The sequence below is a fragment of the Larus michahellis genome, chromosome 3 (genome assembly GCF_964199755.1).
Source record: "Larus michahellis chromosome 3, bLarMic1.1, whole genome shotgun sequence".
Classification (NCBI taxonomy): Eukaryota; Metazoa; Chordata; class Aves; order Charadriiformes; family Laridae; genus Larus; species Larus michahellis.
Genome location: NC_133898.1, coordinates 96,668,831 through 96,695,938, shown reverse-complemented (window position 1 = coordinate 96,695,938; position 27,108 = coordinate 96,668,831). Strand labels below are relative to the sequence as shown.

The window sequence follows — 27,108 nt, the reverse complement described above, 5'->3', positions numbered from 1 at the left end:
AAGATAATAGCAAGTGACTTGAGACTTTTCTTGCTTTGTTCTTGGAGATCACACAGAAGAGAAATCTTTATGCAGAACAGTAGAAAAAAAAAGACCAGTTGGTCAGCTGAACACACTGAAACCTGTGTAGACCATCACAGAATAAATGATGGAAATGATGTGTGTCTTCTGTAGCAGAAGACATGAAAGGATGTCATACTTATGCTAACGTGGCCAAAGTAATATATTAATTGAATTGATTTGTTGGATTAATTGAATTGAGGTGTTGGAGCGTGTCCAGAGAAGGGCTATAAAGCTGGTGAGGGGTCTGGAGGACAAACCTTATGAAGAACGACTGAGGGAGCTGGGGTTGTTTAGCCTGGAGAAGAGGAGGCTGAGGGGAGACCTTATCACCCTCTACAACTACCTGAAAGGAGGTTGTAGAGAGATGGGGGCTGACCTCCCTGGTGACAAGTGATAGGACGAGGGGAAACGGGTTCAAGTTACGTCAGGGGAGGTTTAGATTAGATATTAGGAGACATTTTTTCACTGAAAGGGTTATTAAACATTGGAATAGGCTGCCCAGGGAGGTGGTGGATTCACCATCCCTGGAGGTGTTTAAAAAAAGGGTAGATGGGGCACTTAGGGACATGGTTTAGAAGTGGCTCTTGTCAGGGTAGGCTAAAGGTTGGACTCGATGATCTTAAAGGTCCCTTCCAACCTCAACAATTCTATGATTCTATGATTCTATTCTATGATTTCTGAAATTAACATCTTATAAGATGCTTTCTAGTTTACAGGTGATTGTTCTTGAAGTGTCTTGGATAATTTATGTTTACTTCCTTTTTAATATCTGGGTAAATGGTTTTGAAATATGTCTTGATATGCCCCGCAGTGGTCTTGTAAACTGACAGACCTGGTTTTCTCTTGTCTGTCATACTGGATTTTAATAGTCCAGACTTGGGCCTTCCACTGAGATTTGTTCAATAATAGCCTTATCAAAAAACTGAATACAAAGAAATGTGTGTCTCTAGTTTATTTGTGCTATGGTGTCCTTTCTTAACTAACATTTTCTTTCAAAAACTTTTATTTATTTTTTTTTCTTTCACTTAGGGGTATAAACTGCTTGTTCCTTTGTATTCCTGACTGGAAAAGCAGTGATACTTTTTTTTTTTATTTCTGTTTAGCTTTTGTCCAGTACTTTTTTCCTTTTTCTTCCTTTCTCAAACACCCCCGCCTACCCATTTGTATAGATGTTTTATCCTTCTTTTGTGACCCTGTTAGTAAGGCCCTATAACCTTTAAATTGATAAAAAACCTTTTGTTCAGAGCCTCAGTTCTTAATTTTTAGCAGTTTTAGTTAAAGTTATTTTTAATGGGATGTCACTGTGCATGAGTTGAATAATAACACTACTTCTCTTATGCCTCTGATATCAGGGCTTTTTTAACTATGCTGCCTACCACCATGTAATTTAAAATAAAGAACGTACACAGTGTGCAGTGAGGGGAAATTTGTCAGCCTCCTGTTTTTGTAGGTAAGAGTTTTGAGAAAGAAATTCCAATTACATTTGAAACATGGCTAGATCAGTTGGTAGTTGATAGAAATATGCTTGCAGATCATTGGAGTGTTAGAAATTTTTATTCTAATATGAAAACATCTCTCTCTGGTTCCCTGGTTAAAAGTGACAAATTGTGGAGGCATAGCTTCCTCCCAGCAAGACCACTGAGGTTTCATTTCTGTAGTGTTAAAACGTTATTATCTGGTATGTGGGAGTGTGGTATAGTGGATTTTTTTTCCTGTCTGCTATAAATTACATCATTTAAGCAGGCAACTGTAAGCATGTGATGCATGAGCAAATAGACATTACTCAGTTGCTATGTATTCTACTCTCTGAAAAAACCAGCCTTTCTGGTACTGATACATATACTTTGCAGTTTGTAAAGTCTAAAAATATTGGTTCTTTAAAGACATCCAATTCCCAAATATTTTTTTAGTCATGTCATCTTAGTTGCATCATAAGGGTTATTCATGTTCAGTTTGATGTAAGGATTTTTTTCAGTGTTTTGTTCATTTGCAGTCTGTTACCTTCCCTTCTCTCTCACGCACCCAAACACCCTCTGTTAAAATGGTTGCAGTATTGTGGCATCTTGAAGCCCTAAATGTACACCCTCTGTACAATGGCATTTTTAAAATTGTCATGACTTTTGTACAAGCTGGAGCTGAAGAACAAAAACACATCTAGAGGTGAAATGATGTGGCTAGGTGAACACAATAGGTGAATGCCAGAGCTGCAGGTACCTACCGTAGGTTGCCGTTCATGTCTGTGCTGCAGGGTTTTCTTTGTGCTCTAGGATTTGGAAAATTTCTGAAATCGTTGAACTTATTGTCTTCTGATGAAGGGTTGAGAAAGCTCACTGAGCCTCCCTTGAAAGAATAATTTATCCTGAAAGAGAATTTAAAAAAATGTTACAGTATTTTAAAATTGTAATATCCATGCATAGTCTGTACAGAAGTACAACTATACTCTTGTCTTTGTGACACTGTATATTGGAAATTAGTGATGATCCACTACACTGCTTTACCATTACGCACTTAGTATTCTTGTGGTCTGTAGACGAAAGGAAAATACAACAGTGCCACTGGCTGAGTGTTGACACTTACATCATTCTTCCCATATCAAAACCAACTGTGTGCACAGTCTTATCTCCTGAAGCTCCAGGGTCTGCAATTCTCACCCTATGAGTCAAGAACATTTTTTTCTTTCATTTTATTTGATGTAGGGATATCCGTATTATATAAGGTGGAGGAATAAATTGTAACATGACAGGAAATCTTGTGCATGGAAGAAGTTTTTAGGAAAATGGGGGGTGGTGGTACTGGGTGGTTACCTATATATAAAGAGCAAAAGTCACTGTGTATATTGCAATGAACATACCATACCTGCAGCTAAGAAATGTTTCCACCTTCACCTCCATCATTGTTTCTCTCGTGTAGTTGTTCCCTTAGAACTCCCGGCATAACTGCTTGTATTCTTAAGTAATTTCTGCCTGAATGATCTTAATTAAAAACCCCAAAACCATGCAATTACAAGTTGGCTAACATATTTTTTTGTTGTGGCCAAGAAAGGAGTAACCTTACCAGGATTGATGAGAAGGGCTTATCTGCAGATTGCTTCTCCTGGAAGCAAGAATGTGTTAGCCTGATCTAGTTGCTATCAGTATACAATGTTTGATTGGGGTTTTAATTTAAATACACATTTGAGGATAATTGCCTATGACTAGAAAGATACGTTTTCACAGGATCATGGTGTGGGTTTCTTTTTGTTGCATCTTCTTCCCCATTATAATAGCTGAAGTTTACAGACACAAAAGTACTACAGAAACACATTTTAATGAAAAGTTGAGCCAAACTGAATACGCTATTTTTAGGAAGACGTATTTTGGCAGTAATTCCTATGGGATAAAATTCAGTTATACGTAAGTTCTTCTCCTAAAGCAGTGTGAAGTTTGCAGTTTTAAACTACATACTTGAACATTGATATGCGTGAACAAACTTAGACTATGTTTTATAGATAAATTTAGCATTTGACTTAATTTATGCATAGGGTTGTATAGAATCTTTCATGTAAGTAACATTGCCATAACAATATTGAAGGTTCAGTAGTATTCTCTATTTTTAATTAATAAAATTCTTTTAATTTTGCTTTTGTGAAATAGTTTAATATACGCTTTAAGTTCAGGTTCACATAACAACATCTGGATCACTATGTTGTCTGCTTTATGTTCCTGATGTTTTGGGCACATATACACAATGTGAATGTGATGCATTTAAATTTAAAGAGCAAAGGGGGAAAAAAAAAAAAGCCCCTTTGTGTGTTTAAAATGTTGTGATGGTGCTCTGTTGCATTACAATGAATCTGCTTTTCTCTCCCACACCTATCTAGTGAGGCAAATCTGCTCAGCGTAGACAGTGATGGGCCATTCAGTCCCAATGAAGAAAGAAAGGTAAATACTCTGTTTATCTCTGTTGAAAATGTATCTTTAAAGCTTGCTGGGTTCTTTAACAATGTTGCTTAGTCATCTGTGTGGCATTGCAAAATTAAAGTTTCTGTGTTGATTTAGCAACATATGCACAAGCTGTCTTTCTGCCTACCCTTCATGTTATTTTTTCCTCTTACTCCTGTAGATCTTGGTTTGCATAGTGCTCTGAAAATATGAGCGTGAATACGTTTAACTGTAGATAGTTGTCATTAATGGGATTATAATTTTTAATTAAAAATATTAATCCTTATATCCCTTGATTGCTTACTGTCAGATTCCCAGTTTTGTATGCATATATATGTGTGTGTATATATATATATATAAAAGGAGAAGATACATAGGCAACCCCATGCTTTTGTTTTGTTTTGTTTTTTTTTTCATGTATACTGAAATAGCTTAGAACTGCAAGATGCTTCATAACACCTTGAAAATATTCATATTTTGTTTAGTAAGGAATTCTGGTGAGTAAGGGTGTAGACGGGGTATATTGTACTTGAAATTTGGCACAGAAGTAGTCTGAAAATGAAGCCAAAGTAATATTTATATAAATATTTTGCAATTTGTTTTTTTCCTTTTAACTTTTATACAAGTATTTTAATATATGTGAATTCTCTTCTTACAGTCACTTCGTTGTCGGCCTGGAGCTGTCGGCACCAGTGGTGATTTCATAAAAACATATGCAAGGCGAGGCAAAGCTGGAAGCTTGAGACTTTTTAAAGGGAACTCAATTGGCCTCAACATGATGGGAAATAGCAAGAAACTGAGGTACTACATTTAGTTTTATGTTTACTTATGTACTCGATCGTTGATATAAATCAATGCTAAATGAAAAGAACTTGTACATTTTCATTATCTGCCGTGCATTTTAAGAAGCTACGCTGTTGTGTGCTTCTGAGCAAAGATAGAAAACTAGGTTGTTAAGGTCTTTCCTTTTCCAAAATGTTAAATAGTGTGTTAGTAAAATACTACAAGATTATTAAAATAGAGCATTCACTGGCATAGTTGTCAGTGCCTTGCCAATGTTGTCAGCATGTGTTATTGTTTCCTCTACGCAGTGCTATCAGGTAGAAGAATATTTCTAACATGCCCATCAAGAATTTCTTTCCATGACTGTGAATTGCCAAGGTTAACTCAGGATGCATTTCCTGTTTTTCTTACTGCAAGATATCATTTGATTTAGGAGTCATGGACTATTCCTTTAAAGGATTCGGCAAATATCCATACTCCTACATGATATTGTGAGATTGTCACTTGCGTTTAGAGCTGACAGGAACAGTGTTTAAGCATTCTGTGCTGTACTTGCTTGTTACTACCATCCCTAGCTTGTAACAGACTAATCTCTTTATTTAGTATATAATAAAAAGTGATACATTCATGTAACTTCCTCTGGGAATGTTTCATATTGCTACACTGCACTCAATTTGGTTACCTTTGCAGGAAGGAAAAGTTCATCAGATAGCTAGCTATAGTTGGGCCAGTCATCAAATACCTAACCCATACATAGCTGTATGAGGGATGTCCTTGTCTTCATTCTTGCATGCTGATCCATAGAGCTTTGTTGTTTAGTGGGACCATCTTATCACAGAGTCATTTGAGAAAATAAATCCTTGAAGTCATGTGTGATGTGTGTCATTTGCTGTTCTCATCTTTGAGCCTGATGTACAGGGAACAAATCCAGAATTTCCAATCTGGACTGGTGGTCCATCAGTTTGATAGAGAAGAACGAATACAAAAGTCATTGCCTTCCCAGTGTCTAATAAAACACGAAAGCGATCATTGCATTCTCTTCACAGATGTTTCGGACCTGGTCAGATCAGACCTGCAGATCAGACATGATCATACGTTTATGAAAAAGATTTTACTTAGCTTTTTGGTGAGAGTGCACCTACATTTTCCCTGCTTCCCTTTGATAAGAATACAGACAGTGTCTTGATTTTTGAGATAGACTAATAGGATCTTATATGGAACTTAAAAACCTTTTTTTGAATAAAATGCATTTAATAATGGCAAGGTTTTTTTTGTTATAGATTAAAAGTTGTGCCATTGCACAGGAGTCTGTTATTTTTCAACACATTTAAGCACTTCCTTTGCAGCTCTTGGTAACTCTGAACATCACTTTTCTTTCCTTTCATCCCTTTTTAAAAGTCTTTTTACATTTACATAAATTAGCATAGTACTTCATTATCCTTGATTTATGTGATGTAAATGATGTTTTGTGTTTCAGTCTTTAATTTTTAGTACACACAACAGATTTATAAGATTATATCCAGATTTCTACCTTGCTGCTCTTCAAATTGGGCAGTTCTTAGGGAATCACCTTGGTTATTCCATTCTTTAGGATTCTGTTCTTGAACATAGACATAAAGATACAAATGCCTATTAACAAATCTGTCAGGACTTCTTTGCTCTGTTTTAATAGTGAAGAAGCCTGTGCAACATTACATTTGTGGCTTGTTTTGAGTACACCTAACCATTTAAAATAAGATTTCTCTAATCCTCTGGAAACTAGAATTTTCTTCTGTCTGGCTGTGAGGTTTGTAGTGAAATCCAACCTTACTGTGTAATTTTTCTCCCTTTTTCTATTAAAGCAGTCATACTTGACTGTGTATGTATATGTTTTTCTTAAGTTCCAGAAGGGTATGTTTGTTTCATTTTGTTTTTAAGGTAAGTAATTGCTGAGGGTTTTTTAGACAGTCTAAGCAGTTTCAGGCATTCTGTTACTTGCATTGGGACTTCCTTCTATTGACAAATAAAATGTTATAAACCTAAGACCTAGTATGATTCATAAAATTCAACTAAAAAAAATAAAATCTGTTGCAAGTACGTTACCTTACTTAAAGGTCACATTATCTACTTTGAAAGCAGGCATTTGCCTTCTGTCTAGTACTGAGCTGCATGCTGAATTTAAATGGAAAATATAACTATCCACCTTCTTGTTAATAAACTGTCAGTAATGAAGGAATTTAGTTGGGAATAATGGATGCGTGCAGGCAACTATGACTGCCGTAAACACTTGGTACTATGAGTTCATATTTAATAACTCAGATTTTGGTCACTAAGGCTGCTTGAAAATGTGATTATGCTGTAAGTGATTATCTTGATTTAATAATTTAATTGTGACAGCAATGTGTGTCTTTCATAACACACGTATCACAATAAAATCCCCAAATCAGTAGAGGTTTGTGATCCAGTTACTGTCTGTAGCGGAGATTGCTGGCATGTTCACTTTGACATGCAGCATGGAAGGTGGGTAATAGTTGTCCTTTCAATATTGGGACTCTTCAACTAGAGAAAATTCTGAAGATTGATCGTGCAGTTAAGCTGCTAGATTTAGTACAAGAAGATAAGCTACTTGAGATTCTTGAGCTGTTCATGGTGATTTTTATCACAAAGTTGAAGTCTTTTTTTTTTTTTTCCCCCCACCTTGTTTGCAGAATAGGGATTAAAAACTTTTCAGATCAGTGGAGCTTGACTCAAATTAGTGTTATTGTAGTACAATATTCCCTAAAATTCAGGGAATGAGTGATAGGAAAATGGGATATGCAAGGACAGTGATAAGAAACTTTCCCTGTACATATCCACTTGCATGTACAAAAATTTAAACCAAGCAAAACATTATCATGTTATCTGGTTAAGCAAATCCAGTCTCAAGCTCTAACTTAACCCTAATAGTTTTTGGGGCTTTTTTGGTTTGTTTTATTTTTAATCATGAGGTCTTACTTTAAATTGCTTTTATCCTTGCTATTTTCAATAACGTGTATCAAAATTTCTGACTTCCTTATGTCTATTTTAGATTTTTTTGTGTAATATTTCATAAAAAAAGTTAATTTGGCAAACAGCAGAATTAATGTAGTCTATAGTTGTGTCCTGTGTTCCTGAAATTTCATGCTTCCATTACTTCTAGATCCATCCCTTTGCCCAGTGCAAGATTCCTGTGTGCTTTGCCTTTTTAATCTGTGGTGATAAGGAGTTCTATCAGCTGGTAGAAAGTGGCAGTGTAACCTTGTTTTCATCAGAGCCTAAACTTTAAATAATTCTGTTGTTTCTGAGGTCATGTCAGGGAGAGATATATCGTTAATATATTGTAAGTTCTTTGAGGCTTCTAGAACATTTCTTCTTTCAAGGAACTTTCTGATCGGTGGATCACGCTGGTTTTAGTGTTGTATGTTAATTTTCTTGAAAATGTGCTGAAACTTGCAAACCCAGATTTCAGTTTGGATGTGCCCATTTTGCAACTTGCTAGGACTTTATGATTAAATTTTCGGGTGATTTTGTCTGCACTGGGTATGTTCTATTCAAAGAACAGGATTATAGAGCAGATTGTGTTTTATAGCTGTCCTACTTGGAAGCATATCTGATGCCATATGAACCATTTAAGTGTGCTATCTAGAACAGTCTGCTTTGACTCAAATCTGATCACCCAGCAGGCTGCGATGTTCTATTCCAGCACCTACTGGAGTTTCTCACTACTTGAGCGTGAGGCAGAAAGCAGAAGCGCTGCATATCAGGTTTTTTTCTGCTGCAGGGGCACAAGACTTTGTGACAAGAGTTTCCCAATCACGATAGTTTGGCAAAGCTAAAACTTCATATGCTAGGAAAGAGAGTTTTACCATTTAGTTGGTTTTGATAGGTCTTGTGTTGTGTTCATGGTTATGTTATGATCAGTCAGATCACAACAGTCATCTTATGATCAGTCAGAAATGCTCTGAAAGCTTCTAATATTCACTTATGATACTTGATATAAGGCTCCCAAAAGGGTTTGTAGTGCTAAACTGAAAAGAAATTCAAAAAGCAAGCTCGCAGTTTGCTCAGTTTCACTTTTTGGGGAATGTAGAGGAAGGATTAGGAATTGGTTTGCAGCTTTTGGGGGTTTTTTGATACTTCAGGTTTTTTCATTGTTCGTAACAGGACAAGTGGCAGGAGCAAAAATTCTGTTGAATAATATTTCTGAGAAATATTTTTAATCAATCAGAATGCTTTTTCACATGATTTTATTTAGTGCAAATAAGATTTCCAGGCAATTTTACAAGCAAAATGTAAGCGTTGTAGTTCCATAATTTGAAACCGTTTGCGTTATCAACATGCTGTTAAAAATTCCATGTTTTTTGAGCATTTCAAATGCAGTATTGTGTGTCCTGTCACAGAAGTGCGTAGGATAATTGTTAGGCTCTAACAATCTTTGAAGGAATACTGTATTATTGATCTACCATATCTTTATATCAGCTTTTACTAGAGAGGGTAATGGCAAGTAATCTTCTCTCCAGAATTACTTGTTTTACACAGTAATGGGATTAAAGTGTTAAAAGGCAGCAAATGAAGAAACCAAAGAAATGCTGAAAAACATTAGTGAATATACTATCTCTGTGCAGAGTCCTGCTGAGATATTTGAACACCTGAGAATCCTTCTCTTTTTTTTTTTTTGAGCTCTGTTGTGTTTTTTGGTTACCAGCCATCTTATTTCTTTTCCCGTATGAGTAAGAAGATGAGGGAAATTTCTGCATGTGCAATGTTACGAATTTCTAAATGTTTGCATGTTATGCCCTCTAAGGCACATTAAAGAAGTTAATATTATGCCTTGATAAAATGTGTAGATGGAAGTATGAAATTAATTATAAATGGGTTTTAATTCATTAAAAAAGGCTGTGTCTTTTTGCAGTGATGGAGATGAGTAAAGGAGAGCTGGTTCACAGTGTTTTGGGTGGCAATAAAATTTAAAAATTCTTTAGTTTTTCTTCCAGGGAAAAAAAAATATAATTGTGTATATTCTTATTTGTCTATCGGAATGTTTTTGTGCCTGTCAGAGGATCCTAACAAGTTGTATTATTGATTCAGAAATACCTTGTTGTTTTTTTGTTTTGTATGGCTGTTATTGTAAAAGCAGGACACCACAGTTTTTAGCAAAAATGATGTACAAATACACCAGAGTCTTTTCTTTAACCATTTTTCTGTATGTTTGCAGTGAAAATGCTCAGAATATGTCTTGTCCTGTAACTGTGGTACATGGTAGACGTTTTCACCATGCACATGCACAGACAGCAGTAGTAAAAACAGCAGCCCAAAGGTAAGACTATATTTGTTCCTCCAGATGTTCAATTCAAAAGAATCTTTTCTGGTTTTGTATTTAATGGTTTCCCTTTTGCTATGAAGTGTTTTAAGGAAACGTAAGTAATTACATGGTGCATTCTTGAGCTTTGATCTTAATTACTGAAGTTTCATAAAACTTACTGTTCAGAACTTATTATATAATCTTAGAATTTACTAACCACACTATGGCACATATTCAGTAGGAGAGCACCTGCTAATGTAAATACACTTAGAAAATACTTTGAAATGGACAAACATAGTATGCAGTAGAAATTCACATAACTGACAACATCATCAAATACTAATTCACAGAAACTCCAGCTTGAATAAAATCCAGCTAAAGATTAAGTTATAGATCTGTTGATCCTATATGGTCTGTAAATACAGCATAAAACATATAAACTGGGACATCTCACAGAAGCAAGGCTTTGCATTTATATAAATAATTGTTAGAATGGACAGCTGGAAATTGGAGAATCTTACTCAGCTATGCTGAATTAAACTTCATTGTTTTGAAAACTTAAAACTATATCAGACTTCTATAAATTGCAGGGTTGTTTTTAAATTTTTGTTACAGGCTTTTCACACCCAATGTGTATCACAAACATATGAGATAACCATTGCTTTAAGGAATTTTCCTGCAAAATTTGTCCATTCAGAGCTCTTTTTATCTGTGAATTTCATGGATTTCCACCAGCCTACAGGAGTGCTTCATCCCGTCAGCGTTTTGTAGCCTCCATTTTCTGCCCCCATTTTACCTCTCTCTTTTTTGGTGTAGATTTTTTGGAGTGGTGGGATCATACACAGGCATCATCCTCTTTTCATCCCACTTCCCTTGCTTACATTTGCTATCTTCAGAAAAACAAAGCCCGTATACTAATGTGAACGAATTATGTGATCCAAACATATATTAGGGTAATCTGGCATTGAAGAAACAGGCAGAAAAACGGATTTTGCAGTCCTGTCCCTGAGGATCTACACCATTGTTGCCTCCTTCCATTTCAAACTGTACTGTCATCTGTAAATGGAAAATAGTGTGGATGTTTCCTTCCCCTTAGTAATAGCAGATGCAGTAGTAGAGATCTCCCTTTTCATTTCTTCCTGTCATGGCAAGGCAGGGATGACTAAGGAGGATTGGCAGAACTTTTCCCACAGATTATCTGAAAGACGATGAGGTGTATGTTACCCGTGTGTTTTAGGCTGAACCAGCTGTGCTCTTTCTGCTCTTTTCTTCTTACATGCAGTCCTTTTTAGAATATTTTTGTTCAGTATTCCATGGAGGAAAGCATGGGGCATCTCTTAAGCATTCATGCCCTTATCTATCTTTTTTTTTTTTTGTAATTCAAAGGGTTAAAATCTTGATCTACAGTGCTAATTAAAATGATTCGAAGTAAGCAAAATCATGCAAGACTGCTCTTTCTTGAATTGCTGAATGTTGACCTTAATAATATCAGTGTACGTGATTAAGCTTTGTTTTAAGGTGGTTCTTCGAAACCGCCGTCTTATCTAGTTAAGTGCTGTAGGCTTCTTCAGCATGCAGGAAAGTCTGCTCCAGAGATTCTTGATCTTGAGGGGATGTTAGACGTGCCAGCTTGCCTTTCTCACCTAGGTGACTTGCTTCTTTATAAGCCTACAATGTAATGTGGAAAAAAAAAATAAAAGTAGCGCCTTCATATGTGTGACACACAGAAAGAAAACTAATGCATAATATAGGCAACCTGAATACTGCATGAAGTAATTGGATAATAGTCATCTTGAATGTTTCTAAATGTGTTTTCTTTCAGGGTTGTTATTATAGTTCATTTACATTGACAACAGACAGTTAACTCTTAATGCTAAGAATATTTTAGGAGTTTCAAAGGCAGGAAATAGTCATAACAATTCCAAGCAAAGTTTTGCTACTGGAGGATGTCAGAACCAGTATGATCTAATTGACTGAGGGTGAGCTTTACATAGGAACTATGCAAAGGATTTTTAATGCCAGTATCTTTTGACACTTGATGCAATTGACTGCTTCTGAAAGGTTCTAAATCTGTTTCTGAGTTAGAGGGTTGAAAATTAATAGAACATGTCCTCCGGATATGCTTTTTTACTTAATTAAAAAAGAAGGGGGATCTTAAGGCTTCTTGATATGGAAAATGTAGGTTTATGAATGAGAAGACAGTAGTTGTTAGAAAAAAAAACAAACTAAAATAGGACTGTAAAACTGTTCATAATACAAAATTCCAGTGCATATAAACCATGTAATTTTTTTTGGTGGTACATTTTTAGTTTTTTGGGAACTTTTTAGTATCTTTTTTTGCTGGTTTTTACTAATGTTAAACAATTGTTGAGTTTAAAAGTAAGTTCTGATGGTGTCTCCTCAGAAAGGAGTACACGCAGAGAATGTGGATGGCAAACCAAGAATAAAATTCTAGGTATATATCCAGACAAAAAAAAAATCTGGTAGCATGGAAATTGAGTTCTAATGTGTTGGGCTTTGTTGCTATACTACTTGAAAGCCAACACAAAGTTGCTTTCTTTTACATTGTTTGCATTTCTAGAATTGTTTTATGGTATGGTGATCAGTAACAACATGGGGAAAATAGTTTTAACTAACCTAATGTATTGTTCTTAAATGTCTAGTGCATTATTGAAAGGGTAATGAAAAATAAAACCATGATTAAATTAGTTCTGAGCAGATTGAGTCTCGGGCACTGACGTTACAGATTTCGTTATTTATACTAGGTTCTTTGAGTGGGGACGGTGTCACATGGGGCAAGCTAATTATGAAACTTGGCTGTAATCTTTTTCAAGTTGAATTTGGAGCTTGTGATTTGTACTGTATTTCTCATCTTCAACTTTTTTTGCACATGCATGTTAATTTAAGATCTGGCTGAGTATCTGTTTCACTCTTATTTCAAATATAAGCTTCCAATACAACAAAATTGGGCATTTCAAAATAATATTTTGATAAATATTATTTGTGTTTTTTCCAGTGAAATCTGGGGATGAACTTAAAATTTGTTCACTTCTGATAAAACAGATTTTCAGATACAGTGTAGCCTAGTGTTGTAGTTGGTTCAGACTATTTTGCTTCATTTAATGGACACGTGGTTCTATCTTATGCTATTGACTGACTGTTCTCCAAGACTTGGCATTGGAATAGCATGTATGTACAGCATGTCTAACAAATATTAATGCATGAGCTGCATGAAGCAATTCATAGGGACACTGCTCGCTATAATTCCTGGGTCTGTCCAGGATTCTCATTTCTTAATCTTTCTGAGATGTAAAAGTGATAATTCTTTAAGTGCGTTGTATTAATATGGGATTTAGTGGGCTTGGCAGTGTTACATTTATGGTCAGACTCAATGATCTTAAAGGTCTTTTCCAACCTAAATGATTCTTTGATTTTTAAAACAAGCAAGGCATCTAATGTAATGACAGTGTACAGTATTAGGCATTCTGGAATTTTTTTTCCTGCCTTTAAGTTTCCTTAGCATTAAAATTTACAATTCTCAATAGTGTGACCCTCTGTAGCACCTGTAAACAGTTAATGCAAGTTATGTATTAACTGTGCCAAGGATACAAAGATACTGGATATGGCTCCATGCAAGACGTGGTTTAGATCTGACTGCATTTATAAATTCAGATGTGACCTGCACAAAACCAGTGTTTATTAAAGCTAGGTCCAGTTGGAAGCAATTTTTCCCCACTTCCATGCAGCATTGGCTGATTACCCCCACCCCAGCCTAAGTTGCAGTGGTCATGTTCAGTTTTGAATTCCTTTTACTCTCTTCCAAGAACCCACAGCGCTGTGGAGATTGAATATGTTTTTGTACTGCGCTTTGTAGGATTATCATGATTACCTTTTTACCTGGTTTGCTTTCAATCCTGCTGTTCTTCTGGGTAACAGTTAGAGAGTATGCTCTATTCTTGTGAGTGTTCTGTTTGTAAAAAGGAAAGGAGAATGAGTTTTATTACTCTGTAATATTATTACTCTGTTTAATTTGACAGAAGTAAAACACAAACCAGTTTGTTCTGGTTTAGTGTAATGCATATATTACAGAAGTTTGTTAGGCTTTTGATATTTGGGAGGAACAGCCACATAGATTAAAAGCTTACAGCATTCCATATGGCGAGTTTTGAAAAAGCAGGAGAGGTAACGATACTGTTTTACAGTTGTCTTTGTGCTGTGCTTAGTAAGATCTATTTTTATATCACTCTTGGTATATGCAAAGGACCAGAGTTGTGAGCACCAACTACATTCACTGATGTTAAAGGAGACACTTCTGAAACTAGTGGCCCTAATTCGTGAATTGGAGATTCTTCTTAGCAAAAACCTGAGGAGGAGGCTGGTTGCTTCTGTTTATCCTTCTCTATCCAGTAGTTGATTGCACGTGGTCTCCTAAATATTTAAGTAGTGCTTTCTGAATTTTTTTCCCCCTCAATTTAAGCACTTAAATATTTTTTGAAGAGTTGGAAAGAAGTTGTTATGTAAATTGGTTTTATCTCCTTTCGTATGGCAATCGGGGATTGGAAATGGGGCTTTATCTTAATTCATGTATTAGGATTCTGTCATGTCCGGTTCTACATTGCAGTGAATTAAGTGAGACAACTGGGTTGAGTTCAGAATTAGCAAATTTTATACATTGAAAAAGAGGCAAGACAATGTAGTATTTAGGCCACTGACCATTGCTGTCTGTCAAGTAGCATTTGTTTGTGTGTTTATAATTACTGTTACAAAAATGCTGTGAAAAATAATAATGCTCATTTGAAAACTAGTCCAGTGAGTGCAAGAGACAACGAAACAGTTACAGTTTATATTTAATAACTTGAATTTAGTGATGTGCAACACGTGTGGGGCTTTGCATCTTATGTTTTTTTTTCTTTTTTCATATTTTAAGCAATCTGGACCGAAAGGAAAGGTAAGCTTACTGTTGATGAAATGAGCATGGCAATGAGCATTAAGAAAACTACCTGAATGAGTGCTTTATCAGTGCTAGTTAAAGAATGTTCGATCCAGTCAATCATATATTCTCATGTGTGAGGGGCATTAGTTGTTTTTATTTCTTTTTTTATGGTTCACTTATTCCCTTTTACCAAAAAAAGACCTTTATGTCCATCTCTAGATAATGCATGTTAATGTGAACTTTGGGTACATTTCCACTGGAAATATGTCTTCTCTAAATATCCAATGTTAAATAGATAAATTCTGACTTTCTCTGGAATTTAAGAATTCACTGCTAATTCTCTTCATAGAGCCACAAACTTTCTGTAATAGAATGGTTCTGAAGCGTATCTTAGTAGGGTGTTCAACAGCTTTTCATGTCATCTGAGCATGGTTTGAATAGCATTAAGGTTTTTATTGCATTAGTGTGTACATTCTGTTCGTGAAGTGTATATGTTAAAGCAATTAACAGAAAATGTGTAGCAAAACCAGGCATGCTGGTTTTTCATTGCTCATTTCAGGCTCATTTCTCACTCATTTTCCACTGTTTTACTGCTGTTAATATTTTGTTAGCAATGTGAAATACCATACATTTGCTTTTTCTTCCTATGTAACTTAAATTTATGTTAGTGGAAAGGTTTTCTTGATAGTAATGAATTAATTCTGTTTTTCTTGGTAACAATCCTGTCTATGTAGGTGTTTTTTGGCATTATATGCTTGATATCAGGTTGGGTTGTTTAAACAGTGTATATAATGTTTAACCAATAATGATATAAATAAAACAGAAATCTAGTCTAGATCTGTTCTTTGTGAATTCAGGATTTTCTAGGTTTATTTCAAATTCAGTAGTAAAACCAAGCCTTTCTGTTTTACTGCTTTTTTGCTATTTCTTAAAAGAAATCTCAAAGAGATACTTGCCAGTTAGTTTTGGCCCTCTAAGAAGGGATTTGATCATCCTCCTGCTGCCTAGGCTTTGAGTTCATGTATTTTTCCCTGTTTTTCTTTGTGCTGCATTTATGTTATTAGTTCACCATTCAGCTATTAATGTTTTTAATTTGTCATTGTGTGTCATAGAATACTAGGATTGAATTGCATGCTGGTGATCTTAATTTTCCCTGGGGGACACCTGCTGCTTCTTAAACAAGTACTACTGGATACGTTCTTTTTTCCTTCCCTGCTTTTTGTTGCTGTCCTAGCAGGGGAAGACGATGTAGGCAGGAGCTGCTAAATTTAGTTTCAGTCATTAACCATCATGATAAGTGCAGCTGCAGCTCCTGACTATCTAGGTGAAATAGGGCTACTGACCTGCATACTAAAACCCCAACTCCCTGTCCTGCAACTTCTCTCTTTCAGCCCTTGACTTTTGTACTCTGCTTTTCCTATAAGACACACTGAAGGTAAATCTCACCTCAGCAGCTTGGTGCTTCCTGTCTTAACCATACTTTACTCTGGTTTTGTGTAATGATGTAGAAACCAGTAGCCTGCCTGTGGTGGCATACCTCCAAATAGTACTATACAGAGTGAGAGAAGGCTGAATAAGGCAGCCTCCCAAAGAGCCAGACTGCGCACTAAACTCAGCTCTGGCGTGAGCCTGCGCCTCAACAAAGTTAGGAGTTGGTGCAGCCTTGCACATAGATGGTATTTTTGATGTGGCTCAGAACAGATCGGAGGTAGTTTTGAAAGCTCTTATCTAAGACAGCACTGTATCCAAAATTCCCAGATCCAGATGCTTCTTTAGGTTTATTCCTTTCTGGCGTAGATTGTTGTCCCTGTGTCCCCCACCTGTGCCCCCCCCCCTTTTTTTTTTTCTAGAGAAGAAATTCTAATGTTAAAACTTCACTTTGGCTGAAGGGTGTCACACAGGTCTGTCTACCAGCCCAAGGTGAAGATACTAAGGTCCAATTCCATCAGCAAAGGAATATGTCAGTAATCTTGAATGTGTGCTGAAAATACTAAATCAGTGACACCATTCTGTCTGGGCAAAACATGTTTTGTTAAGAATGCTGTACCATTTAGCTGTTAAGATGTGTTAAAAGTTCAAGACTCTCCACAGTCCAGACTACCTCAGTATTTTTGTCATTTTTGTTGCAGGAAAAGCCTGATCTTTCTTGATATTGTAATTAATGTTTTGCTGTTTGATGCTTTACTACTTCTTGAGGTTGCTTTTATGAAATACTGGTCTACCTCCCTTGTACTTAAAGTTATTAAAATCAAAACTGCTTATAATGGATGGGATAAATGAGTTGCCTAAAATGATTTAATCGCCGAGCATGGAGCCCTGTTCTTCAAACAAAATCTGAATCTCATAAATATTTTAGGAATCCTAACAGGGAAAAAAAATTTGTGCATTTTTAATATTTGCTAGGATGGTAGGAACAGGAATCAATATTGTATTTCTTGTTTTTTTCTGTTAAATACAGTATGTAGATAGTCTCGCATCTTGGTCGGTTTAGCTACTTGATCCCTCATTTATTCCTTTTGAAACGTGAGACTATTAGTTTAAGTTAGGATTTAACAGCAAGAAGGCATTTGTTTTGAAGTGCTGTATGTTTTTTAATCTCTTACAAGAATTCTTTTCTTTTTCAAGAAGTCCTTTTAAAGATAGGTCTATTGTTTGATTTTAAAAAAAACAACTATAGTTTCCATTCTGTTTCTGCACCAACACACAATTAAACTGCTCAGTGTACTAAGTACTTTACTGGAGAAGGTCTCAATGGATCTGCAGCTGTTCAAATGCCAGCGAACATCATGCTGAGGGGGGAGCCTTCACTTTTTCATCTGTAAAAACTTTGTGGTGGTGGGCTCTGCCTTTTTATTTGTGTGTGGGCTTTTCAGGAAAGGAAATTAGTAGGAGGCACCTCAAGTTGCCGTCCGCTTGTTTTGGTGGCTGTTACTGTCTCCAAGAAAGCATTTTTTTCAGATGAAATTAAGTAGTGTTTAAAATAGTCTCCACTTTTGTTTCTAACTCAAAGCAACTTCAAACCTGACCTTGAATTGCTAATCAAGTTAAACTGTGTTAGGAAGCCTAAGTTGACTTAGAGTTGTTTTTCATAACTTAGGTTTGGGTGTTACTGGTTCATTGTGAGCATACAAGTAAAAGTCTGCTATTGTGGGAGAAGAAAGATACTCATTTTATGCTAGCCCTTGTGTATTCTTGCAAGTGCTCGGCCATTTAATAAGTATCAATACAAGTCTATGCTGATAGCAAAATTCAGACAAGGGTAAATAATTCTACTGTATTCCAATTTATTGTCAGAAAATTATTTAGCAATATATGATCAGTGAGGAATTTATCATCTTAAAAAGATAAATAAATGTTGCGTGTTAAAAATGTAATGCAAAGCTGTATGATTTTTAGAAGTAAAATCATAACATACAAATGTCCAGAGACTTTGAATTGTCAGCTAATTTCTAAAAGAAATTTTAGTATTTGAAATCTACCATATTGTTTTCATTGCTTGTAATTAAATGTCAAATAGTTTCAGTATTGTTTCTCTTAAATATCAATTAAATGTTGTATATTTAAAACATTTTACAGACAATAATTTTTCTAACAGTTATGTTCAAAACAAGACTTACTGTTTTGAAAGACTACTGGAAGATAATCATAACATGTCAAACAACAGCTCGCGCATCCTTACTACAAAGTTTATGTTTTTCAAATCTCCTATAGTGGTGTTACAGGTGTTTTCTACCCTTTAGAATATCATTGTCATTGGGTTTGACAGTAACAGCTTCTCATTAGGTAGTGATTAGTTTAGGCTCTGCCTTATATTTCTACCAATTCTGCCTTTAAAGCAATCCCTTGTCATTTGAATTTTTAAAGAAAATGATCAAAAAAAAAATCATACACTTAATTTATGAATAAATATTCATGTTGAGTTTCTGAGTTTGGTTCAGTTTTTATGTGTGCAGGCAGTAAAAAGAACTTCTTGGAGGAGTAGGATTGTTTCAGAAACATGTTTGATGTTTGACACAATCAGTAACAAATAAACTACTTAATTTGTTGGCTGTGAGGTGTTTGTGAGCAGTCACCATAAAGTACTGTGGCGTCTCTACATTCTGTGTTGCAATCCAGCCATGCTTGTTTCTCAATCCTTTCTGCCCGAGTTTTCATTCACGCTGCAGCCACTCAACACAATAAAACATGTTTTTATTTAGGTAAGAGGTATCCCAAAGGGCATTGTAGATTAATCCTGTTCCAAAGGCATTAGTTAATAATAAAATATGGTACAACCCTGAGAAATATTACCTAGAAATGCAGAAAATTCCAAGGTTTTCTAATGTGATGCATTAGGAAATGCTGTGCTGAAAGAAATAAAATCTTATGGCTAGTCCTGAAGTCAGCTTCAGCCAAAGACAGGTTTTTGCCAGGTGGGTTCTCAAAATTTAGCTGTTAGTTTGAGATGTTACTGCCTACAGCTGTTTTCTTTGCCTCCTTGCTGTTGATTAATGTCCTTGTAATCAGAGGTAGCAGTATGGGATGTATGTGACCCATTTGCAGCCCAGTGCACTGGCTTAACTTGCCAATAAAACCGGTTTCTGCTGAAGTGGTTGGCAAGGCCTCCTGTGTTTCAGGTGTGTGCCATCTGTTATAACAGGAACAGTAATCTGCAGCTGCAGAGCAGGGTAAGATAGCTGAGAAAGAGAACTGCCACAAACAGTAACTGAGATGCTGTGAGCTTCAGGAATCTTAATTTGGGAGTAGCATGATTTGACATGCTTGTGTGTAAACTGAAAATGTCTTTCAGGAGACTCAAAAAATCCTACTAGAATGTTTTATATTGCATTTATTTGCACGAAAAATGTGATATGTATATTATGCAAACTATACCAACAGAAGTTTTATTATCCACTAATTTGTCTATAGTATTATATTTTTAAAACAAGTATATGGGAACTACATCTTCTCCTGTCTTGTTCTTTTTATTTTTTTGGCCACGGCAATTTTTGACATTAGATCCCTTTCCTCTGTTTTGCATCTTCTCTTCCTGTTTTTTAAGTTGTGGAACTTGTGGAATCTACTTTAATATTAAAAAAATAAATAAAATTTGGATTTTAAAAGTATCTATCTTGTACTTCATGAGAGGGGAGAGGAGATGCAGGCTTCAGTCTTTGAAGACTTGGGTCTGAAAGTGAGAGGCTCCTGAACTATTGGTTACTATCAAAGGGGTTTAGATCAGAAACACTTCTAAGACGTTTATGGTAGGTGCTCTTAGCATTCTGGTAATGCTTTTTTTTTTTTTAAGTGTATAAATAGCATGTAATAGGAGAAGTTATTTATTCATAGCTTTCAGATACGTTTCAGGTTTATTTTTTTCATGTATAATTTTGGCTAAATTACAATGATGTCTGTCAAAAGAATAACCGTATATCTAATTTATTTTCCAGAAAAGAATATCCCCCTCAACTTCAGAAAGTAGAAGCAGACCACGTTAGGTTACCACGGTCTCAAGGTGTGGGTAAGTTACGTTTAGAGTTCTCATTTCTTTTAAGCAGAATAATTTTTTTGAATACCTGCTTTGGGTGGGTGTGTTGCCAAACTCTGTGTAACCTTTAGTATATCTATTTCTATCCTTATATCCTGTTATTCTAGGTTTAAACAAGTTTGTGCATGAAGGGAGGATTTTGCCCTTTTTAGCAGATTTCTGCAACCTGTTCGGTCATGTCAGAATTAATTTTAAATTGCGCTTCAGTTATTTTCAACTGAAATTGGAAAAACTTAGAATCGTAGAACTGTTGGAGTTGCATGAGATCTCAGGAGATCATCTAGTCCAAGCCCAGGCCCCCAGCTTGTTCTTGAATTATTGGCAAGGAACTTCTGTAGTACTGTTAGTATGTGCAAAATATAACACGGTAAATAACATTTGTTATGAAGTACATTCAGGCACTGAGGTAGTGAGGAGAAGAGTCAGCGTCAGCACTGCCCTGTAGCTCAAATGAAATATGCTCTTACAGTATAGCTGTTCTGCTGTGCCTTTTTAAGGTTAATGTAAGTAGAACTTCATCAATTCTACAGAAAAGTAAGTTAACTTAGAAAAAAACCCACTTATTATTGTTTCTTTTTTGAAAACAAGTCATTCTTCAGTTTCGAGGTGTCTTCTAATACTAGGATGTTTGGGAGACTATCAGTATGTATATTGAAAAAGTGCTCATATCTGTTGGAAAAAGAAAAACAACTACCAAACTTAAAAAAGTTCCAGTATGGAGACTGCAATTAGGCTAGGGAGTGTAAATAGCACTTTTACATTAAACTGAATTAAGGCACTCTTGTAAAACATACTGCGCTTAAAAGAAAATCTCACTCTGTATGTTGTTAGTTTAAGTAGATTATGGATTTCTTTTTTGCTATACTATTCCAGTATTTAAATGAGTGCCCTGGTATAAAACAGGATATGACAGCATAGTTCACTGCACTGCTGAGTCTTGTTTTGAAGGAATAAATCCTAATTACGCAGAACATTTCCGATGATTCTAAATGCATTCACCAACAGTTCTTTAGTGATAATTACCATCATCATAATCTAGCAGATCCCCTCCTACTTTCCGTAGCAGTCGCTCCATTCTAGTTGTAGTGAAGTTAGTATCGATTTTCAAGTCCCAAGCCTCCTTCAAAGATATTAAGCTACCTATTGCCACCAAGAGACACTTAAATAGTATTAATAAAGCAAAATTTTCAAAGTTACTTTGTGGATTTTTTTTCTTACTCATACAACAAATAATGAGACACTTGAAGCAGTGTAGTTTGTTGCGTCTTAAAAAAGGTGTTCATGTATGTGAAGAAATAATTTTAACAGCATATGAGCAGACATTTCTTGTTAACATTTTTGCATTTTTCCCCTCCTAGATAGTATAATGGAAAACACAGAAGAGTCAGAATCAGAATCAGAATCGGAAATTAAGAGAAAAGTGCAACAGAAACGTCACTGCAATTCATATCAATCTGACTTGACTCTGTCTTCTGCTACAAAAAAATGCTTAAGCCAGTTAAAGGTGGGTTAGATTTTAAAGATACGTAAACTTCTGTTTAACTTTAAAAGTTGATGCATATTTTAAAAACAAGCATTCAGTTGTAAAATAAGTTGATGTTTTAAAAATCCTTAGAGTTGGGAGAAAGATTTAGATAATGACATTTTTTTTAAAAAGCTATAATCGTAGAGATATTTAAGTGTTAATATTTATACTAGCTATGAAATATTTATTTTTTTATTTGAACAAATAGATGCTGTAGTAAAAAGCAAAAGAACCTGTGTTTAAATTGATTGGCTGGTCAAGAAACCAGAAACTGATAATTTTGGTTTGCTGTCTATGAAATAGATGAACAATATCTTACTCTTTGACAGGATTTTTTTTTTTTAAGTATCATGATTTTATGTATTCATTATAACAATAAAGACAGAGGTACTGCAGAGATGCAAGTCCTTCTTACTCGGTTGCTCTCTTTCTCAGTGAAAATAGTGCAGGTATCCCAATGGCATTCTCTGGTCTAGATACAGCCAACCAGGATGTTTTGACTGGAACTTTTCTGAATATCATATTTAAGGTATTTTGGAAATTCCTGTGAGCCCTTCTGTATTTCTTATCATCTTCCCAAGTTACTGTGGAAGATTCATAATGCCCACTGTATGACTATCAAAGCAAAACTTCCTGTAAGAAGTTCTTAATTTAAAAAAAAAACAACATAACAACTAGATGTGTCATTATTACATGTAATCAGTTTATGTTTGCTCCTGTGTATTAGAAAGAAAGTCAGACTGTATTTCTTTGCTAGGATGGAACACTTGGTGCTAATCTTACTCATTTCCATTCTATAGTTAGTTAATTACTATGATGTTACTTGGAAATTTTAATAGATGAGTTTTTGATCTACATATGATACCTATATAGATACAATCCATAAATCTAAGTAATGAAGTAGCAAAACAGTTGAAAACAAAACAAAAGTCATTGCAGTTCTATGGATTTTGTTTTAATCATTACATTGATAACTTTGTTTATGTTTGTTTAAAAAAGTAAAATATTCATTGCTTATGTCCTGTCAGGTAAGGGACAAGAGCAGAAAACAGTCTTCTAGATTGAAATGGTCGTTGAAGAAAACAAGTTAAAAATAAACGGAATCTTGTCGCTGCCTTGATAAAACAATTTTTAGTCTGAAGATCTAACAAGTGTCATCTTTTAACACATAGTTTTTTTCCTTACAAATGATGTGAATTAGCATGAGAGGAAGGAGAGGGGCTCATCATTTGTGGCTGGACTGTGATCTGTGTTGGCCATTTGCAGCAACTCCTAGCTCAGTGTACCTGTAGAAGCAAGAACTACTTCCCCCATTGTAAACATGTGGAAAGTGAGGGCTGGAGCTGCATGTAGAAATAGCAGTAGCTTGGTGTCCTTGAGCCAGATTGTGTGTAGCTGACCTCATTGCTAAAACAAGGTGTTCTCTGTCTCCCTGATAAAAAAGCGCAGACTCGATTATGTTGTTCCAGGGGCATGATTTCATTTCCAAAGCCATCAGACAGATTGGACTTGTAAACAGGATTTAATAATTACATCTGGTACTTGTTCCCATGCGTATCTTGGAGATCTCTAAAGTTGAGAACATCAACAGCCATGAATGGAAACCACGTACTTTTTCTCAGACACAAGAGCTGAGTGCCTGTGATATGTGTCAAGCAGTTAGCTTAAAAAAGGTGAAACCTGCATATTTTTCACACAATCATTACAAGATTTCAAAATTTGTGAGGCTACATCATCATTAAACAGGTTGAGTTAAATTCAACCACTGATTCAGGAAATGTCTACATTGGTGATTACATCAAGTAATTGTCCTTACTCTATTCCCTGTGCTCCCAACACTACCACTGGCCACTGTTGAAAATACAGCACAGGGCTAGATAAACCTTTACTCCAGTCCCACAGGATAGTTATGATCCTATAAGACTGTACAGTTTGTGGATACACTTCCTGGATATAGAACAGGTTTTGCTGCAACTGGGTTCACTAGCACAACTCTTGGTTTTATTTTCTTTTTTTTAAATGGCTTAAGAGTTTTATCCTTTATTGCAGCATAGGGATTTAACACAATGATTTATGCATTTGTCATGAACCATGTGCATTTTCATGAGCCGTGAGTTGCTGAAGTGTGCAGATGATCGATCAGAGGTTTGTGGAACGTCTGAACAATTCAAAAGTGTTGGTAGTAGTTTTGTGCCAGAGGAATTACAAACATAACCAGCTGCTTGTCAGGCAAAGTGCAAATGGTTTTCATCTTACCAGACTATAATAGGTTGCACTTTCCAGTTGTTAAAAATGTACATAATTTTAAAGGAAGGAGGATTTTCTGCTTCATATGTGCTTCCTAAAAAAAAAAAAAAAGCTGAAAAATAACAAAAGCTTTGGATTCTGAATCATTTATTAGAGATAGGGCAGAGTATTTGTATAGTACATTTAGTACTTCTATTTTGCAGATTTCAAGGTTTAAAAAAATACTGTATTAGAAAACATAGAAGGCAGACGCATTTAGGTAGAACTCATCTACTTAAGTAGTCATTTATCTTAAAATAGGGTCTAAAAAAGAGAAGAGTGTGCCCCTCTTAATTAAACACTGCTACCTCTACCATCAAGATGCAGGTTCTCAAACCATGGAAAGGAAGTTAGTTTTAAGTTTTTGGTGTGGTTGAAGTAGAGGGGTGCGGTTATTCTATACTTAAGATCCTTCAGGTATGATTGGTAGCTTCTGTTGAGTATTTTAATGTCTAATTGAAATTTTTTCAATGTGATTAGTAGTATCTTTGTAAAAACTGTATCCTGTAACTGAACACTGAGGCACAGCAATGGTTTTCATGTCACTTACCATCGTATCCCACCACTTGGCTTTTAGAGGTCTGATACATTTTATACACTGGGGTTTTTTTGCATCGGTTTCACTGTGATATGTGTAACTTTGTTAAATTGCAGAAATTTTGTAAAAATAATATATTCTCTGTGTATGGCTTTTGTCTTTACATTTATTTTAAAAAATGATTGAAGATTCAACACCTGAGAAAGTCGTCTTTATTGGAAAAACGTTCATGGCTGGGGATGTGGAGGGTGCAAACAGTTATAGCTATGTTTTGGTTTGAAAATAGGTTCAAAAAGTTTTTGGTGGGATGTAGGTATTTAGTATCTTCAGTAGTTCACAGTACAATGGTTATGTGATTTGAGCTCAATACTCCAGGAGACAATAACAAACATTTCTGTTCTAGAGGTGTCTTGTATTCAACTCAGTACACATTCAGTAGCTTATGTTAGTATTGAATCCCTTAGACTTAGAAGTCCAGGTTCTGCACTTGTGATACGTAATTAAGTGGGGCCTAGTACATGTGAGAGAAACAAAACACATCTTTGTCTTTGCAGTGATAGGATACATTTTCCCTTGTAGCCCCTGCTTTCCTCTTGAAAGTTTAGAGAACTCCTTTTCCTCAAGTCCTTTTCTGAGATACTGGGCTCTGGAGCAATGTATTTACTTTTCTTTTCTTTTCCCTTTTTTTTTTGTTTTCTCTCTATTTTCTTAATTTTTTGTCTTTTTTTTTAAGGAGTGATTTTTCTACATGCTTTGCCAGGCTGTTAGAAAATATCCTGGGAGAACAAATGTACTTCATGACCTAGGAGCTTGCTTCTAGTCCTCTTTACCATTGCTCTGTGGATCCTTAGATTACTTTATTTTTGTCCAATGAAACTATTTTTACGGAAACAATGTATCTGGACCTTCTTGCTGATGGATATGTATATCTGAATGGTGTGCAACCTTTTATGTACGGAAAGAAGAAAGGCAAGAAGGAAGATCTGAATTGTCCAATATTAATCCCTTTTTGAAAAATTGACAGAAATGGCATTTGTTCCTATTAGAACATTTTTCATTTTCTTAAATGAAAAAAATCAAACTGTATTTTAATGTTTGCTTTCTCTGTTTACTGTAGTTGCTAATATAGTGTTGTCTACCTTCATTCTGAATGGAAATTAAATGTGAGATTTGGAAATGATATCTTTGTACTTACGCAGTTACTGATTTTGTGTGTATTTGTTTCCCCTCTAGCTTTTGGAACAAATTGATTATTCTACTGATTGTCCAAATTGTGGGCAGGCAAACGAAAATCAGACCAAATGCCGACATTGTGAAAGTGCTTCTCTAAAGGATTTGCAAAGAGTCTCCAGACAAACTGTGGCATTAAGTGAATCTGTGGGGCCTTTATCACGTTCTTCAATACATCAGAATTCAACAGGACAAAAATCTTCGGGTACAGGGTTCAACACAAAGAAGTTTTATAGTTCTGCTGTTGGGAAAGGTCCAACGGATATTCTACTGAGTAATGAAGTTGTAGGACATTCTATGTTACGACAGAATGGAAAAGTTGGTCTTATAACTGGGACAAAAAGTCCTAAAATTACAGGAAGCTTAAGACAGAGGAGTACAAGACCATCAGAACTAAATGATCCAAGTAAGTACCTTTTTATGAATATAGCCATAAACTGGAAACCCAAAATAGCGTATACTGAAGAAACTGAAGGTTTACATTTCTGATTTTGCATGGAATGTTTTTGTGGATGTGTTCTTGGGGAAGAGGGCCAGACCTTTTTATAATTTCCTTTTCATATACTGAGTTACTCCCTGAGAAAGATGAAGACTGGGGAAAACAAACATTATGTCATTATTTTTTGGTCCCCCCCCCCCCCCCCCCTTTTTTTTTTTTTTAAAGGCTTACACTTTATCATTTTAAGAAAAAACATTCTTGGGCAGAATTCCATCATTCATTGTCCCAAAGGGAAAGACAGTCTTTGATTATTTTTTTTTATTTTATATTTTTCCCTCTTTCCTTTTGAGCTACGCATTTAATTGCATTTCATAATTTGAAAAATGTTAATTGTTGTGCTTTCTCTGCATAAACTCAAATTAATTTATAAGCAGGAAAGAACTGAAATTTGGGAAGTTATGCTTCTAGTTCCATGCTTAGTTTACTAGACCATGTTGTCTTGCAGATGTGAACAATGTCGGTCATAATTTCTTGTCAGTTTTTCTTAAGTTACATTATTCACTGT

General features: G+C 35.4%; 1 protein-coding gene across 5 annotated transcripts in view; it reads left to right on the top strand.

Annotated features, from left to right (window-relative positions):
- Positions 1–27,108, top strand: part of SENP6 (SUMO specific peptidase 6) — an 86,451-nt gene that overhangs the window by 26,211 nt on the left and 33,132 nt on the right. For 3 of the 5 annotated variants that reach the window (XM_074581344.1, XM_074581343.1, XM_074581345.1), the window contains 7 exons: positions 3,923–3,983; positions 4,642–4,784; positions 9,979–10,080; positions 14,993–15,013; positions 20,428–20,498; positions 21,884–22,029; positions 26,108–26,510. In XM_074581344.1, coding sequence (XP_074437445.1) covers positions 3,923–3,983; positions 4,642–4,784; positions 9,979–10,080; positions 14,993–15,013; positions 20,428–20,498; positions 21,884–22,029; positions 26,108–26,510 — 947 coding nt within the window. The remainder of the gene's footprint in view (positions 1–3,922; positions 3,984–4,641; positions 4,785–9,978; positions 10,081–14,992; positions 15,014–20,427; positions 20,499–21,883; positions 22,030–26,107; positions 26,511–27,108) is intronic. The other 2 variants (XM_074581346.1, XM_074581347.1) reach the window with 1 other exon arrangement.